The sequence below is a fragment of the Leopardus geoffroyi genome, chromosome A1, assembly GCF_018350155.1.
Source record: "Leopardus geoffroyi isolate Oge1 chromosome A1, O.geoffroyi_Oge1_pat1.0, whole genome shotgun sequence".
Lineage (NCBI taxonomy): Eukaryota > Metazoa > Chordata > Mammalia > Carnivora > Felidae > Leopardus > Leopardus geoffroyi.
The window spans coordinates 221,850,538-221,867,825 of record NC_059326.1 but is presented as its reverse complement, the minus strand read 5'-3'; the positions used below and the strand labels follow the sequence as shown (position 1 = coordinate 221,867,825).

The 17,288-nt window shown below is 37.0% G+C and overlaps 1 protein-coding gene across 4 annotated transcripts in view; it reads right to left on the bottom strand.

The window, feature by feature from the left end:
* CDH12 (cadherin 12) overlaps positions 1 to 17,288 on the bottom strand; it is a 1,056,103-nt gene that overhangs the window by 184,909 nt on the left and 853,906 nt on the right. For all 4 annotated transcript variants that reach the window (XM_045441358.1, XM_045441360.1, XM_045441352.1 and 1 more), the window contains one exon: positions 16,383 to 16,677. In XM_045441358.1, coding sequence (XP_045297314.1) covers positions 16,383 to 16,677 — 295 coding nt within the window. The remainder of the gene's footprint in view (positions 1 to 16,382; positions 16,678 to 17,288) is intronic.

Below are 17,288 nucleotides of genomic sequence, written 5' to 3'. Positions count from 1 at the left end.
ACTGTCTGTTTGAGGCATTTATTTATTTATTTATTTATTTATTTATTTATTTATTTATTTCCAGTTGTTGTTACTCCTTTTTCTTTCCTTTCCAGTTTTACCATAGGCTAAATGGATATTTTTGATTAATTTTTAGTTTATTTTAGCCTTTTTGTGTATATTGCTGTTTGAGGTTCTTGGATGTTTACATCGAAATTTTTAGTCAAAAATTGTAAGCATTGGTAATTATTTATTCAAATATATTGCTTTGTCCCCATTCTATCTCTCATCTTTCATGGACTCCAATTGTACATATGTTTAATGGTTTGATATTATCCATGTTAGTTTCTTATTTATCTCAACAATTTTTCCCTTTAATTTCAGAGTGTGTAATTTCACAGACTCTGAATTCAATGTTATTTGTAGTTTTCCTAGTAGCTGCAATTTGATATTAAGCCCTGCCTATGAATTATTAATTAATATTATTATTCATATTATTATTAATTCATATATTATTGCACTTGTTATTTCCAGAATGTCTATTTTCATAATTTACTATTTGCTATTCTATCATCATAACCATCTTTTCCATCGGTCTCAAAATATATTTATAATAGATATCTATCTATACATTTTAACACCTGAGTCATCATGATGTCTAATATTATTGACTTTTTTATTGGATTATTGATCACATTTTTCTGCTTCTTTGAATAAATTATATTTGTTTTTATTTCATGCTGAAAGTTTTAAATAAACCACTGTAGAAAATCTGTATATTATCTTCTTACAAAAAGACTTAAGATAATCCTTTGAGGGCAGTTAAACTACTGGCAAATATTTTTGAATTTGTCAGTCCTAGTTTAACTCTTTTTGAAGAAAAGTCTATTTCATTTTTGTTCTTAGACATAGGGTAGGGGCATCTGGGTGGCTCAGCTGGTTAAGCACCCAACTTCGGCTCAAGTCATGATCTTGTAGTGCAGGAGTTCCAGCCCCGTGTCAGGCTCTGTGCTGACAACTCAGATTTGGTGTTTGTGCTGACTGCTTTCAGATTCTGTGTCTCCCTCTCTCTCTCTGCCCCCACCTCTTAAAAATAAATAAACATTAAAATATTTTTTAAAACACATAGGGCACAGCCTTTATTGAAGGACACATGATTGTGCTCCTAAAAATGCATAGCCTTTCTGGTGTCTCGTGTAAGTGTCTGAGATGTTCAATGAAATCTTCCCTGTGACTAGTCAGTAACTTCAACTTCTCCCTGCCTTGTGTTACCATTGGTATCTCAGCCCTGCAGCCCCCCAGACACTGATTCTGTTTCAGCACAGATCAGCCCTTGGTGAAAACCCAGGCTAAAACCTCACTCTGGCTTTTGCAGTGTTTCTTTGAGCTTCTCCTTACTTCCCTACACTAATTCCAACCACTTCAGCAGGTCTCAAATTGCAGTCACTTGAGCAACTCCAGGCTGTAATCTCTATGTCTTGGCTTATTATTCTTAGACTCCACGTAGTGTTATGGTAGCAAAAGTGCCCCAATCAGAATTCAGCTAAATCTAGGCTTATTTCATGGCTTTCCCTTCTCTCAAGGTTGACAAGTTTATATTTTTTGTCACATACGTAAAAACTGTTGCGTCGTATATATTGTTTAGTTTTATCATGTTTATAGTGAAAATCCAAGCCTAAGACCAACAATTCTATTGTGGCCCAAACCAGAAGTCCCTCTGACATAACCTTTATTCTTCAAAAATTCCTTCCTCTTTGGTCTGCTAGTAGAACATTTCTATGCTTCCTATAGTTATATTTTATAAGCATTGCATTCTGTTATTTCAGTGGTATTTTGGAACAAAGAAGAAATAAATGTGTTTGTTCAGTCTATTTTCATGAATTTGAACCAAAAGACATTGCTTTTAACATCCAGTAGACATATTTATGCACGGTATTTCCTGATATTTTATACAAATTGTATGTTATTTCCTATGTTCTGCGTCACTATTCATATATTTTTGGATGAGTGGTTTTTAAAATATATAAATACTGAAAGGAGATGTTTTTGGAAACATCCTTATGTGATTTGCTAAGAACAATTACAAAGATGAAGAGAGAAAAGTGATCAAAGGCTCTTATCTGCTCCAAATCGGAAACCCCATAGAAAAAGCTGCTGAAGGAAAGGAGGAGTCAGTGACTAGTATTTATTGAAACCCTTCTCAGGTTTGGTTTTTTGGTTTTGTTTGGTTGTTTTTTTGTTTACAAATGGTATCTCTTTCCATCCTTATAAAAACAGTGCTCCCCATCTGAGCTTTACCAAAAGGAAACACTTATCTAAATATTCCCCCGTACTTTAGCAAAGCTTGAATCCAGACCTTTGGTACTCCAAAGCCTATTTTGTTTTCACTATAATATTCTGCCTTTCTGCAATTAAGACAATTATTTCTTTCCAGTGTTCAGTGAACACCCTTTCAACTTCCTTTTTTTCAGTTGTACTAGTCCTTTTTAAGATACTTTCCATAAGCCATCCTCTTGAGAAGTAAATGTATGCACGGAAAAAATAATCTTGAAAAGTCCTTTCTCCTGCTATTTAACAAATAAAAAAATCTTATTATCATAAGAAAACATTCAAAACTATTTAATAGCTGTCTCACATTTAAAATCTCTAAACCTGCTTCTGTTATGAGGAATTAACATAGGAGGACAGCGTTCTTGGTGATATGCCATAAGGATCTGTTATGGTTCAGGTGACACATAAATCCTATTTTAAAAAATACAAAAGAGAATCTCTATACATTGTATTTAAGCAACCTTTGGTACAAAGCTAAGATCTGCTAGAAAATGAATGCATAATTCCCTTTATTAGTTTAGGTATATACCGGATTATTTTTTAAAAGAACCGGGGATATGAAATATAGGTAGCAAAATTTAAACGACCTTTTAAAATTCTAGAATATCCATTCTGAATAACTGAGTAGAAATAAAAAAATAATGAAAGATAACCCAGTTTAAATACTAACTGAATATATTTGACAGTAGAAATATAAACATAATCGTATGGGTGAGTTGCTTCTCATTCGGCCTTTAGCTAAATAGGGACTTAATACCAGTTATAAAAAGTATTACTTCTATGAAGATGACACATTCTTTCAGATGGCAATTATATTTTTTTAAGAGATCTGAGAAAATGGAAGTGTGTTTTCTCCTTTTATAGTGAAGTTTCTACTAAATTCTTGTGATAACAATGTTTTCAGTATAAATCATTTCACTGTCAAACAAAATGTCCTTGATTAAACACACGGAAAAAGAGAAGAAAAAGGCATGAAACAAAACTCTCCATATTCAGGCTGCCACCAATTGCTTTCTTGTCTAATTTGAATTGTGCAGTAGCTAATCATATTTTGGCACTTTCTTGCCATCAAAGCATTTCATGAAATTATCCCATTACAATGTTTTTCTCAGAGGCAAAATTAACACAGACGACAATTCAAGTGACATGTTTCTTCTTCTAGTACTGTTGCCAATTAAACAAATTGTACCATATTTTCATATTCATTTTTGCTAATTATTTGTAAAATTGTAGCCACAAATTTTTTTTTTTTTCTACAAGTTTCAGTTTCTTGGTCAGGACTGAAAATAGTGCCAACCTTGATGAACTCACTGGGACCTTACTTTCTGAGAAAGTCTCCTGTAACACTTATTGGGTAACAGCTGTTAATACTGGATGTTGTTGGGGCGCCTGGGTGGCGCAGTCGGTTAAGCGTCCGACTTCAGCCAGGTCACGATCTCGCGGTCCGTGAGTTCGAGCCCCGCATCGGGCTCTGGGCTGATGGCTCAGAGCCTGGAGCCTGTTTCCGATTCTGTGTCTCCCTCTCTCTCTGCCCCTCCCCCGTTCATGCTCTGGCTCTCTCTGTCCCAAAAATAAATAAACGTTGAAAAAAAAATTAAAAAAAAAATACTGGATGTTGTGTTTACATTTGCTTCCAGTAAATTTCAGTGAGGCAAAGAACTTAACAAAACCTGAGAAATCATATAAAGAAGGAATGGTTCAACCCAATCTAGAGGTTATTCTCTTCGACCTTCTTAGTTTCATTTTAAAATTTTTCTTTTAATTAAAAAAAATATACATATATATGGTTACATAATGGAGAGAAGAATTACTTCTGCAGGGAAATAAAAAAAATACTGTATTGTGAACCTTTTAATATTTGGAGACAGTGCCTAAGTGACTAGAATCAAGTCAACCATTTCTTTTAGCACAAACTAAATGGGACTTTCTTCTACTCTTCATTTTGCCTATGGTCCTGCCATTTCTTTCTTTCTTTCTTTCTTTCTTTCTTTCTTTCTTTCTTTCTTTCTTCCTTTCTTTCTTTCTTTCTTTCATTTTTATTTCTCTTTGAGGAGGCATTTTCTTTTTTTTTAATATTTTATTTATTTTTGGGGCGCCTGGGTGGCGCAGTCGGTTAAGCGTCCGACTTCAGCCAGGTCACGATCTCGCGGTCCGTGAGTTCGAGCCCCGCGTCGGGCTCTGGGCTGATGGCTCAGAGCCTGGAGCCTGTTTCCGATTCTGTGTCTCCCTCTCTCTCTGCCCCTCCCCAACTCATGCTCTGTCTCTCTCTGTCCCAAAAATAAAAATTAAAAACAAAAACGTTGAAAAAAAATTATTTTATTTATTTTTGACAGGAGAGAAACAGAGCATGAGCGGGGGAGGGGCAGAGAGAGAGAGGGAAACACGGAATCCGAAGCAGGCTCCAGGCTCTGAGCTGTCAGTACAGAGCCCGACGTGGGGCTAGAACTCACAGACTTCGAGATCATGACCTAAGCCGAAGAAGTCGGATGCTCAACCGACTGAGCCACCCAGGCGCCCCTTGAGGAGCCATTTTCTAATGTAAACGCTCTTCTTTCTCATACATTTATTTAAAATTTTAACCTTAACTCCCTCTGATACACCATCCACTATCTCATGGCTCAACAAACTTGTTGTAAGGAACCAGAAAGTAAATATTTTAGTCTTTGCAGGTCATATGTTTTTTTTTTGCCAGCACTGTCACTGTGGTGTGAAATGGCACCGACAATATGTAAATGAAGTGTGACTGCATTCCACTAAAACAGCTGATGTGCCAGACTAGCCCACAGAACATAGTTTGCTGCCCTTTCACTGGATCGTCGGAAAGACACTTTCTGAGGGCAGGAGTTTTGTCTGTTTTCCTCATTGTTCTAACCCCTGTACCTAAAAGTGCCTGGTACATAATGGGTAATCCCTAAACATTTAAATCTGTTGCACACATACCTAGAATAGAACATTTGGCAAAATACAATTTTATATGACTTGGTAAACACTTGGATCCTGTAGAAATAAGACCTTTCCTGGGTAATTATCTGGCTTGATGATGAATTACTGTGCCGGTGATTGGCAGAGCGGATTCAGGTTTCTAATTGACTCAGGTGCCACACTTGATTTTCATTGCGAATGTGGTTAAAATAAACCAATTTCCTGGCTAATTCCTGCATAGACTTTCATAGAGTGACATGAGCTTCACTGTGTGAATTGCTTGCAGTTGTCACATTGAGTTATTTGCGGACATAGATTTCAAGTCCTTCATCATGTTTGGGTTAAAGATCTCATTAACTTCCTGGTCCTGCCATTTTGCCTGTCTTTGAGCCTGTTCTCTTGATGGAATATTTTCACCTTGATCAATGCGCAGAATCCATCCATGTCTGGTTGCTTGAATTTATTTTCCTTAATGCTACGTTGAGTTTATACCCATCTTCAGACCACAATGGAAAGCAGACACAAAAATCAGTTTGGAAAATGTAGCTGATACCTATGTGGAATACCCAGTCCAAGCAATTGAACCTCCGAGAACTCCTAATGCCGGCATGGTTTTATATAGGTGTCACCGTGCTCCCGTGATCACTTATCATAAAGCAAGAGACAATTGGGCCAAGATTCCCTCTTGCCTCCTTTTGTGTAGAAAAAAAATAAATAGAATAGAGCAAATAAGAAAAGAAAGAAACAAAAAAAACAGTCCTGCAGCTGGAAGGCAACTTTAAAGAAAAATGATGTTCATAGCTATCCTGCCAGTAGCTGGCAAAGCAGTTTTTATAAAACATATTTAATGTTTACAACCATTTGGAGGCTGGGGAAAGAGTAATACTTTAAAAATATGTTTAATGTTTTGAACCACTCAGTGGCCAAGAAGCAACTCCTGCTAACATATATTTAATGCTTAGAGTCATTTGGTGGTTAGGAAAAAAAGGAACTTCTTGTTAATTTTTAACATTTATTGCTGATCAGTGGCTGCTACAGCAACTATCAATGCAGCATGGTTTATGTTTAGGGAGTCACTGGGCTGCTACTAAAACAATTCATACACTTCTCTCAAGGCCACACAAAAACTGTCAATAGCATTACCTTTGCAATTGTACCGCTAATAAAAACATAGGAATCAAACGGAGGAATAAAATGCTCCCTGAACACACAGTCGTAACATCCTATGGCCCTGAAAATAGTTCTGCCATGCTGTGCCCTGTGGACACTTCGCTGCTGACACCAGAGGGATTGCCAGGCCTTGCTCAATTTCATCAAATGTGTTACAGCAGCTCGGCAGATTGGAAAGCACAAGTGTAATGTGATAATTGGTGTTTCTTACAAATCAACATCTTGTCTCCACAGATTAAGACAAAAGACTACTCTACACTTAAGAAAATGTAAATCGGGATAGAAAAACTATTAGGCTTTTAAACAGACCTGGTATATAGCTTGTAGCAAAAATGATAGTAAATATTGAGTGCATGTGTCAGAGGGGGGCACTACCTGAAAAAAAGGGGGAGGGATAATTAGCTAGGACTGCTACACGTTACACATTCTCCTGCTCGTTTCCTGAGAATGATCATCAAATTATTAACAGGATCCGTCCCTATATATTGATTGTGTTTATCCAGGCGTTGTAGCGAATGTTGCATGTAAGTTCTCTCTTTTACTACTTGCAGTAACTCTGGGAATTAGGTCTTTTTATTCTTCATTTGCAGGTAATGAAACCAAAGCACAATGAGGACAAGTAACCTGAGCAAGCACTCACAACCACGGAAAGAGTAGAGCAGGAATTTGTACTCTTAAGTTTAACACCCACATGTTGCAATAGAATGTGTTACAACAGAGTTTTGTCCTCTGTCTCTCTGTAGATATGCATATATATATATATATATATATATATATATATGACATGCCTTCTAATATATGTATACAGAAATATATATAAATAAATATATATTTATTTTAATATATATGTATATACACATATTTCCTTTTTTTTTAAGTATTTTTTTTCAACGTTTATTTATTTTTTGGGGGACAGAGAGAGACAGAGCATGAACGGGGGAGGGGCAGAGAGAGAGGGAGACACAGAATCAGAAACAGGCTCCAGGCTCTGAGCCATCAGCCCAGAGACCGACGCGGGGCTCGAACTCACGGACCGCGAGATCGTGACCTGGCTGAAGTCGGACGCTTAACCGACTGCACCACCCAGGCGCCCCAACATATTTCCTTTTTTTAAACATTTCTTTATTTTTGAGAGACAGAGAGAGACAGAGCATGTGCTTGGGAGTGGCAGAGATAGCGGGAGACACAGAATCCGAAGGAGGCTCGAGGCTCTGAGCTATCAGCACGGAGCCCAAAGCGAGGCTCGAATCCACAAACCACATTAGATCATGACTTGAACCCATGAGATGCTTAACGACTGAGCGACACCCCCCAAAATATATATGCATATATTTTATTTAATATAAGAATAGAAAAATTTTCCAATGTGGAAAAGGAATTTAAAAAACAGTATTTTTGCAAACATGGCTTATCAACTACTTCCTAGGTCATATTTGGCCTCTCATAGCAAAATTTGGACTCAGCTGAGTAAATTACAAAGGAAATTAAGATCAAATGAATGACCCTTCATTTAAACACAGTTTAATGAGTATGGGAAATACAACCCAGAGATAATCACTTCTAGAAACATGTTAAGTTTCTTTAAGAATCAAAGGGAGCCCTTGCTCTTTGCTTATCTTCTAGAATAATTCAGTCTTAAGGCTAGCTAGGGTGAGCAGAGAGAGGTTTTTGTACTGGCAGGGATATCGGGGTGGAAGAATTGGACAAAAGCTACAATAGACCTGAACAAGGTATTGAAACTCGAGCAGAGTGAGAAAGGTGTCCACGCAGAGATCGGCTGGCATGAAGAAGGCATGTCATATGTGGGAAATATGGCCTGGTATGGGAATTCGAAGTCCTGGTGAGATGCACAAAACCTCCACGGTGGGGTAGAGAAGGTAGTGGAAACAGCCAGTGCAGATTTTCAAAGTCAAAGTGGAGTCACTGGAGAATCGGCAAGGTGTTGGGAGGCTGAGTGGCAATGAGAGATTCGTGGCCTACAGGGGGCTTGATCAAAGAACAAAATACGTGTATTAAGGATAACAACAGCCAGATTTCTCACTCTTGCAAAAGAGAGCTGTAAGTTATTAGAGGGTTAAAAAAATGAAATAAATCATGGTGTTAGATTAGAATAAGAAGTATTGGTATAAAATCAAGGTTCTCAATATATTTCGAATGATACAGAAATAAATATTTTGTACATATATGCATATAGATATATTCTTTAGCTGTACCCACTTAGAGGGCCTGGGAGCAATGATTTTTCTAATAGCAAAGAACACACATGACAACCAGATTTGGGCTTCTAAATATTACTTTCTATGAGCATGGGGGGAAAGCTTCTTGGAGAAGTCACTCTTCCCAGAGCTGAGGAAGGAAAATTGAGGACAAGTCCCACATATATTTTTGGGCCAGAAAGGAAGGGAATATTCAAATAATTAAGAGGTAATGTTGAAAAGACACAAATATCAGCTTAAAGTGTCTTCGCTTTTACTTTACAGTTCAGTGCATTATATTTTAACATTGCAATATTAGAATCAATAATGGTGCTGATACATGGGAATGAATTTAACACAGTAAGAAAGACCTCGAGACCACACTGACATAAACTAATAGATGGATCATTTGAAAGTGCGATGAGGACAAGGTTATCTTTCTTGTTTCAAAATATCTCTCAACAAGATACGTAATAATTACAAAAAGATAAAGAGTGACATTACAGTAGAATCATCGTCTAACGTAGATAGCCTCTAAGATGGACCTCAGTTATGCCTGCCTCCAACATTCACACCTCTGGCTAATTCCTTTCCCTGGAGAGTAAAATGGGCTTTTATCAAGCAGATCCTAAAAAAAATAAAATAAAATAAAATATAGCAGAAGGGACAGGATACCAATTCTAAGACAACAGCCACGTGACTGGGCTTGGAAGTACATCCCCTATTCAGGTGAATCTTCAGAAAAACCATATTCCTTGCCGCCACTTTGACCCTAAATCCACAAGACACTTTGATGCAGAGACATCCAGCTAAGCTGAACCCAAATTCATGACCCAGATAAACCAAGAGATGATACATACTTTCAGTCTCAAGCCTCTAAATCCAGGGGTAATTTGTTATACAGTAGTAGATAATAGCAATTTTGTACATGGTAGTGGGATGTGTTATAACAAACACTTAAAATGGGGTAATTGTTTACAGTTAGGCAGTGGGCTTTGAGGAGGAGGTCGGTATAAAATGCCTCAAACACACCCTCTATTGAATGTTGGACTTGGGAGGTGCTGCATGTGAGGCTTGCAGGAAAATGAGAATATTATATGGGAAACTAGAGGGTCACTGCATAGCAGCTAAGACAGAAAACTTTTGCAGCAAAACTGTTCCCTGCATTTATGTAACAACAGAAATGGACCCAGCGACTTTTAAACAAAAGGGATGCAGGTCTTGCTGGTTTTGAAGGTTACTAGTCTTCTCAGATGGCAAATGATGCTAAAATTAAGAAATGGTCTCTAAGCAAAAATCAAATCCAGGGCACATAGGAAAGCCATGGAGTGACTGTAAAACTTTTTGTTAAGATCTTAGATAGATCAAGGATGGTCCATTGGCTTGCTGTCTAGTCAGACAAATCTCCCCTCCTTAGAGATTAATGGGTAAGTATGACTCGAAGATCCTTTCTAGCTAACAATAAGGATTCTAATTCACGTAAAGACTGTCACTCAGGCACCTCAGTAGGGTCCAAGGTAGAGAGAATTTTTCTTGAAGAGACTTTTTGTCTCATTCAGTGAGCCCCCAAAAGATTCATGGGATACCCATACTACTGACAAAATAGAGTTCTGCATGTAGATACATCAAAAGTGTGAACTGAAGAAAAAGAGTCAGAGACTGCACAATAAGATTAAGCCTTTGAACCCTTTGAATTCTATTGGCAGGAAGCCAGCCAAGAGAGCTGCGTATTTGCAAATCTGGCTACATTTCACGAGAAAGGAAGGCCAGCTCAGAAGGTAGAGCCAAGAGCTCAGGTGGTATAAGTGAGAGCCACGGACAGATATTGTCGGGCCTTGAACCTAATCAAAGAGCTTTTACTATTTACCAGCTAGACTTCAGGAATTTGATGGGCCAGTAACACCTTTATTTTGTTCATTTTCCTTCTTTTTAAAATTTTTTTATTTATTTATTTTGAGAGAAAGAGAGAGCGCAGGGAAGGGGCAGAGGGGGGTGGGGGGAGAGAGAATCCCAGCAGGGTCCACACTCAGCCTGAAGGGGGTCTATCTCAAGACCATGAAATCATGACCTGAGCTGAAATCCAGAGTTGGATGCTTAACCGACTGAGCCACCCAGGCACCCCATTTTCTTTTTTTTGAAACAGAAATGTCTATAGAAATATTTTCATGTTTATCTCACCATTGTGTGTTAGGTGTGGGGATGGGGCTAAATAACTGGTTTCTCTAGCATCACAAGTCTTCAGATCAAGGAGAAATGGATGTAAGGAACCTCATTTATGCTTGCACTTGATTCTATGATGAGTTTCTGGATTTTGAGCTCATGCAATGGGGGGAAAAGATTTTGGGGTCCTAAAAAGGGCTGAGTATATACTGCATAATACAACAACATGAATCAGTGGGGTCCAGAGGGTAAACTGTGGTAGGCATTCTGTAAGAGGGCCTTCAATGATCCCAGTTTCTTTGTATTCATTCTCTTGGGTAATCCCATTTCCAGAATGTGCATTGGACTTACTTCTAACAATTGGAATATGGCAGAAATGATAGCATATCACTTTAAATATTAGTTATAAATATAGACCGTGGCTTTGATCAGAGATGTCCTTCTCTCTAGCTCTCTCAGATAGCTCTTCCTGAGGCCAGGCAGTTGCTGTGTTGTGAGATAGCCCTGGAGAAAGGTCTACCTAGCAAGAGCCTAAAGTCCACCAATCGCCACATGAGTAAGTGGCGATTACCTCCTCCCAATTAAGCCATTAGATCCATCCGTGGCCCCAGCCAACAGCTTGGTTACAACCTCAAGGGAGACCTTGAGCTGAAGGTACCCACCCAAGTCACTTCTGGATATCCATGCTTCTGTGAGATAATAAGTGTTTGTTGTTCCATACTGATAAGTTTCCGGCTAATGTTTATGTTGGCTGATCACACTGCATAGCTAATACACAACATTAATCAAATAATAAAAATTAACATTATTAGTAATGAGACAAATCAAAACCCTTTTCTATCTGACGGGATGCAACAAGAATACAGCATCATGTCTGTGATGTACCTAACAAAGAAGCATATCCTGAATTTGTACATGAGGAAACATTAGGCAAACCCAATATGAAGCACATTCTAAATAATAACCGGCCAGAAATCCTCAAACATGTCCCTAAATCAAGAAAGAGTAAGGAATTGCTCCAGATTGAAGGAAACTAAAGAGATATGGCATTGGAATACAATATGGGATTTTCATCTTGAAAGTTTTGTTATTTGGGGAACCTGGGTGTCTCAGTTGGTAAAGTTTCTGACACTTGATTTCTGCTCAGGCAGGTCATGATCTCATGGTTTGTGAGTTTGAGCCACATGTCCGGCTCCACTCTGGCAGTATGAAACTTGCTTGGGATTCTCTTTCTCCCTCATTCTCTCTGCCCCTCCCCCACTTAGACACACTCTGTCCTGCTTTCCCTCTCTCTTTCGCTCTCAAAACAAATAAACTTAAAAAAAAAAAAAGAGAAAGTTTTGTTATGTAAGATATTGAAACAACTTAGGAAGCTTGAATGGGGCCTAAAGATCACATTGCAATAATGCATTAATGTTAATTGCCTGATTTTAATAATCACATTTTGGTTATACATGGAGAATATCTTTATTCATAGAAAATAGCTAACATTCTGTCTCCAACTTTCTGACAAAAATTCTGCTTATTGGGCACAGAGACTAATGATAGTTTACTCCTACTTAGGACTGTTCTCTGTGGCCATGGATGACTCATATGGTAAAATAATATATTTGCTTTATCATTTCTTGATAAAAGAAACTATGGAAATTTATATGTTTCTAAATTATAATAATGGTATAATAAATTAATATTAGGGATAGGCCCCTTTTTCATTATTTCCTTCTCGGTGTTGGACTGTTTAAGTATGGCCATGTACAAAATATTCTGTTTAAAAGCCTTCAAAAACCTCCACCAAAAATTCCATCATAGTACATATCTCCAAAATTCATGTAAAACAAAATAAAGTTCATAGGGAAAAAAAAGAGTACATGTTAATTTTTAAATTAAGCCAGCAGTGTAATTCTCTTTAGATGTACCTTGTTTTGGTTATATTTATACTACTTTTTTTTTTCTTTTAAGTCACTGAATAAGAAATACTATTCCTTAGATTTTGTTTTAAGCAGGGTCCCCTATTCTTAGGTATAAAATAAAAAATAAAATAAAATAAAATAAAAAATAAAATAAAATGAATAAAACAATCATTCCAAAGTCTTAACCAGCTCATCCAAGATTGAAAGCTAAATGTAAGTCCCAAAGACATTTTAGAATCCAGCAAAGGGTATAACTGATTGCAATCAACTTTGTTTCTGAAAAGTCCGAGAGTCATACTTACTTTCTGATATTGGAGTTAATTTTTTATATAAAAATGAAGATCGAATAGTAAACAATACTGCACAAATTCCTGTAATGGTTACATACTAAAACAGGAAATACAAATCTTGAGTTGGATCACCTGGCTGCTGACTACTGCTCAGGAAATGGCTGATCGTACTGCATAAATTATGATTCATAATTGGCATTTATCAAACGTGTCATAGAGACCAAGTTATGAATAACTCAATCAGCTGCCTCAAGATGGCTTGGCTTAGCTCAGGCAGAGGATGATGATACAAGTATGAATAAGGGTTTAAAGATGTTACACCTGTCAGCTCTCTAGGAAAAGTTACTTAAACTGCATACCATACCCATGCATGACCACTGGTATTACAGAAGAACGTTACTGTAATTCATTGTTACTCTAGTGATCTTAAAGAATTAAGACCACATTCATAACATCCAAATCTGTCTCCAAGGATAAAGTCTGAGTTGGGGAATATCTGGATCATTAAGTAATTTCCTTGGGTCAGAGTAAAAGCACTTTATCTGCGAATATGACTTCCGTGGCATACTGGATGGAGCACAAGATGGTAACAAAGTGACCTTTCTCTTAAGCAATTAATACATTCACTAGAATTTTCTTCAACTTTCAGGAACCAAATATATTCTCTAGTCTGATAAGTCTTAAATATTAATTTTGCTCTGAAATCTCTGCTCACCTCCCTCACCACCACTCCCCTTTGCATAGTTACAGTCTGTAATTTTCACTTGAGTTCATTTCCATTCCATGTTTAATTGTTCATCATATTTTCTGATGCACAATCTATGATTGCTAATGACATTTGTATAATAAATTGTTTTGATGTGCCAATATTTCTTGATCATTTGTATTACAAAATAAGCTATTTTGCTGTATCTATTTTTAAATTGGTTGATTCTTCTCCAACACTGTAATAACAACGTTGCCTGTTATCGGGAAAGGACAATTATTTCCTAGAGAATATTCAAACACAGATTTGTAAAACTGACAGCAAGATTTGCTGTGACAATAGTTATTCTGTCTAACAAATCATGGTGAGCTCCATTTGGTGTTGAACAAAAATAATTTTGATATCCCAAGGAAAATGACGCAGAAGCAGGAATTTGCCAGAAGGGAGGCGGTTAAAGAAAATAGAACGAAGAGTTATCACAAGTGATTTACAACAGTGACCATTTCCATGTGGTAAGAAGGGTGTGCTTGCGGAATGAGCTCCAGAGATCTAGGAACATAGATGTGACATCTGGATGGATGCGCGGAAATTTCTCCTTAGCTTTGGGTTGGTCATATAAAAGCAGAAACAGCAAATGCCACAAGCCCAACTGGGTCTCTTAAGTTGTTTTGTTATGTGTATAGACAGGATTGTGGGGAATGGCAAAAGCAGTACGTGGTAGATAATTAATTTCTAATATTTAATTCATAAGTGTTGTTTAAACTTCTTAGTAAATCTTTGAAAACAGCATATTATGTAAATGTAGTCCAATAATACCTGGGTGAACCCATAGCATTCAGTGTGGTGTCACCTTCAAAAGAAATACTCCTTTATCATTGTTTAAAAAAAATGAAAACAGGGAGGGTGTGTTGAAATTCAGTTTAAGAATTTACTGGAATTTCTTGAATAAACAATGAGAAACTTCAGTAATGTCATACGGCAAACCATTTTTAAAAACCCATTCTTCCCTAGATCTTTCTGATACCTCAAGGCAGTACAGCAAATTGTGTCTCACCCCAATAGTGGAAAAGCTGGGACCACTTTGTTTTTTCACTTACCTACCCTGATTTTCCAGATTTATTTCTCTCTTCAGGTTCCAGGTGTGAACTTCTTTATATAAAGTTCAGACTCTGCAGTCCTTCCCTTTATCCAAATTGGCACAACAAAAGAACTAATTATCTATCTAATAAGACATAATTTTATAATAATGTAGAGGGATGTGTATGTTTGCTTTAAGGATGTTGTTTCTATAGGGGCACCTGGGTGGCTCAATCAGCAACTTTGGCTCAGGTCATGATCTCACAGTTTGTGGGTTCGAGCCCCATGTAGGGCTCTGTGCTGCCTGCTTTTGATTTCTATGTCTCCCTTTCTCTCTCTGCCCCTCCCTCCATCAAAAAATAAATAAACATTAAAAATTTTTTTAAAAAGGGATGTTGTTTCTATAATAGTCACTGAGAGTCATAAATTCTTATAAATATGTCAAATTCACACGAAGTAAGCCCTGGGTTAAACCACTTAGGAACAAAAAAAAAAACATTGTCTTCTTAAAAACCTCACTTTTGCTCAAAATAGTACCTTCATTTTTTTTCTTTCCCAGTAATATCCCAATTTTCAGGGACACTTTCTAATAAAATCTACTTCTCGATTGTACTTCTAAATCTCTAGCAATCAGCACGATATAAAAGCAACAGCTCAAAAATGTACAAAAACTGAATAACAGATTTGCAGCCCTGTGGTTGTACACTAATATTTAAAATGGGATGGTTGTAGGGCCAGCGGAAGCCTTCTGAGGAATGTCAGACAGGAAACTTAGCAATGGCTCCCCACAAGAGTTTCAAGTTGTAGCCTGGGAGCGGTGGGTAGCTTTATCTTACTAATGTGCTAGACACGAGAAGAAGTTACTTTGAAATAGAATAAAGGATTGGCAGTGGTGACTGAGGAATAAAAGTTATTTAAAATCGTCATTAAAACCATAATCCTTAACTCATTGACCTCAAAAATACACTATCTTAGAACTTCTGAATTTAGCTTGATATTGAAATGTGAATTTATATTCTATAAATTAATACCATGAATTTATATACACGGTAGCTGAATTGTAAATTTATTCTAATGAGTTCACGATAATACTTGCTTCCTGGTTTGATGATGTAACTACTATGGGTTACTTGTAGTCAAAACAAAACAATATCATCCTTCTGGAATCTCCATCTATAGCACGCTCCTTTCTGGACCACTCCAGACAAATATAGAACACATGCTTTGGATGATTTACTGTGAACCATGAATTACTATCTGCTATTTAGTAGGTACGGTAGGTACCTGTCTAGGCATCTGGAATTGCAATGATAATGAATTTTAGTACAAATTAAGTACTTAAATTTGTACTTAAGTACAAATTTAGTACAAATTAAGTACTTAATTACAAGGAATTCTTTGAACTCAGGTGAATGCCAAGACTGGAAAATAGGGTAAATGCTATATATCCTACATGTTTATGAATCTATTTATATATTTAGATGGAGCCAGAAAAAAAAATGGGAACAATGAAAATAATTGCATCCTTTACAGGGGAAGAATAATCTTCTGGCTTACAAATAAGATGTTTACACCAAACTGCAAAAAATAAATGTTGAAAAGGCCTCATAGCATCTGACAAAATTTCAATTTGCCTACTCACCCACAGGAGACATTTCTGGGACACTAGCAACGTAAGGTCCATCCAAGAACTTTGGCTCATTATCATTAATGTCCTGTACTTTGATGATGAATTCCGATTCAGGCTCCAGGGGCTTCCTGGTTTCTATGTCCACAGCCTGAGCACGAAGTGTGTAGAAAGGTTTCTCTTCTCTATCCAGGCTCCTTATTGCATGAATGTCCCCTGTAGTTTCATCAATGGTAAAAACAGTGCCCGCGCCGTCTCCTGAGAGGGTGTATTTAACAGTGCCCTCTCCTTTATCTAAGTCAGAATGGAGCTTTTGGGGGGAGAAAGAGAGACAGAGACAGAGACAGAAAACACCATTAAAGGGATGGCCCCGTGTTAAAAATACTTGCGGCATAACTTCATCAGAAAAGTTAAAGAAAAATCTTATGGTTCTTTTTTCATTTTCATCTCCTTCTTTCTTTCCTCCCTCCCTCCCTCCCTCCCTTCCTTCCTTCCTTCCTTCCTTCCTTCCTTCCTTCCTTCCTACTCTTTGATTATAAACATTTTAAATACACACAAAAAATTAGAAAAATGCATGGTAAATATTTATATATACATGTATATATCCCAGAGATTCCATCATTTACCTTTTAATCCACAGTTGACCCTTTAATTATGCAGGGGTTAGAGTGGCCGACCCCTGTAGCAGTTGAACATATGTGTATGACTTTTAACACCCACAACACTTAACTACTAATAGTCTACTGTAGACCAGAGCCTCAGCAATAACAAAAATAAGTGTATTAACACATATTTTCTATGTTTATGTATTATATACTGTATTCTTACAATAAAGTGAGGTAGAGAAAAGAAAACATTATTAAGAAAACACAAGGAAGAGAAAATACATTTACAACATTATAATGTATTTATCTATACTAT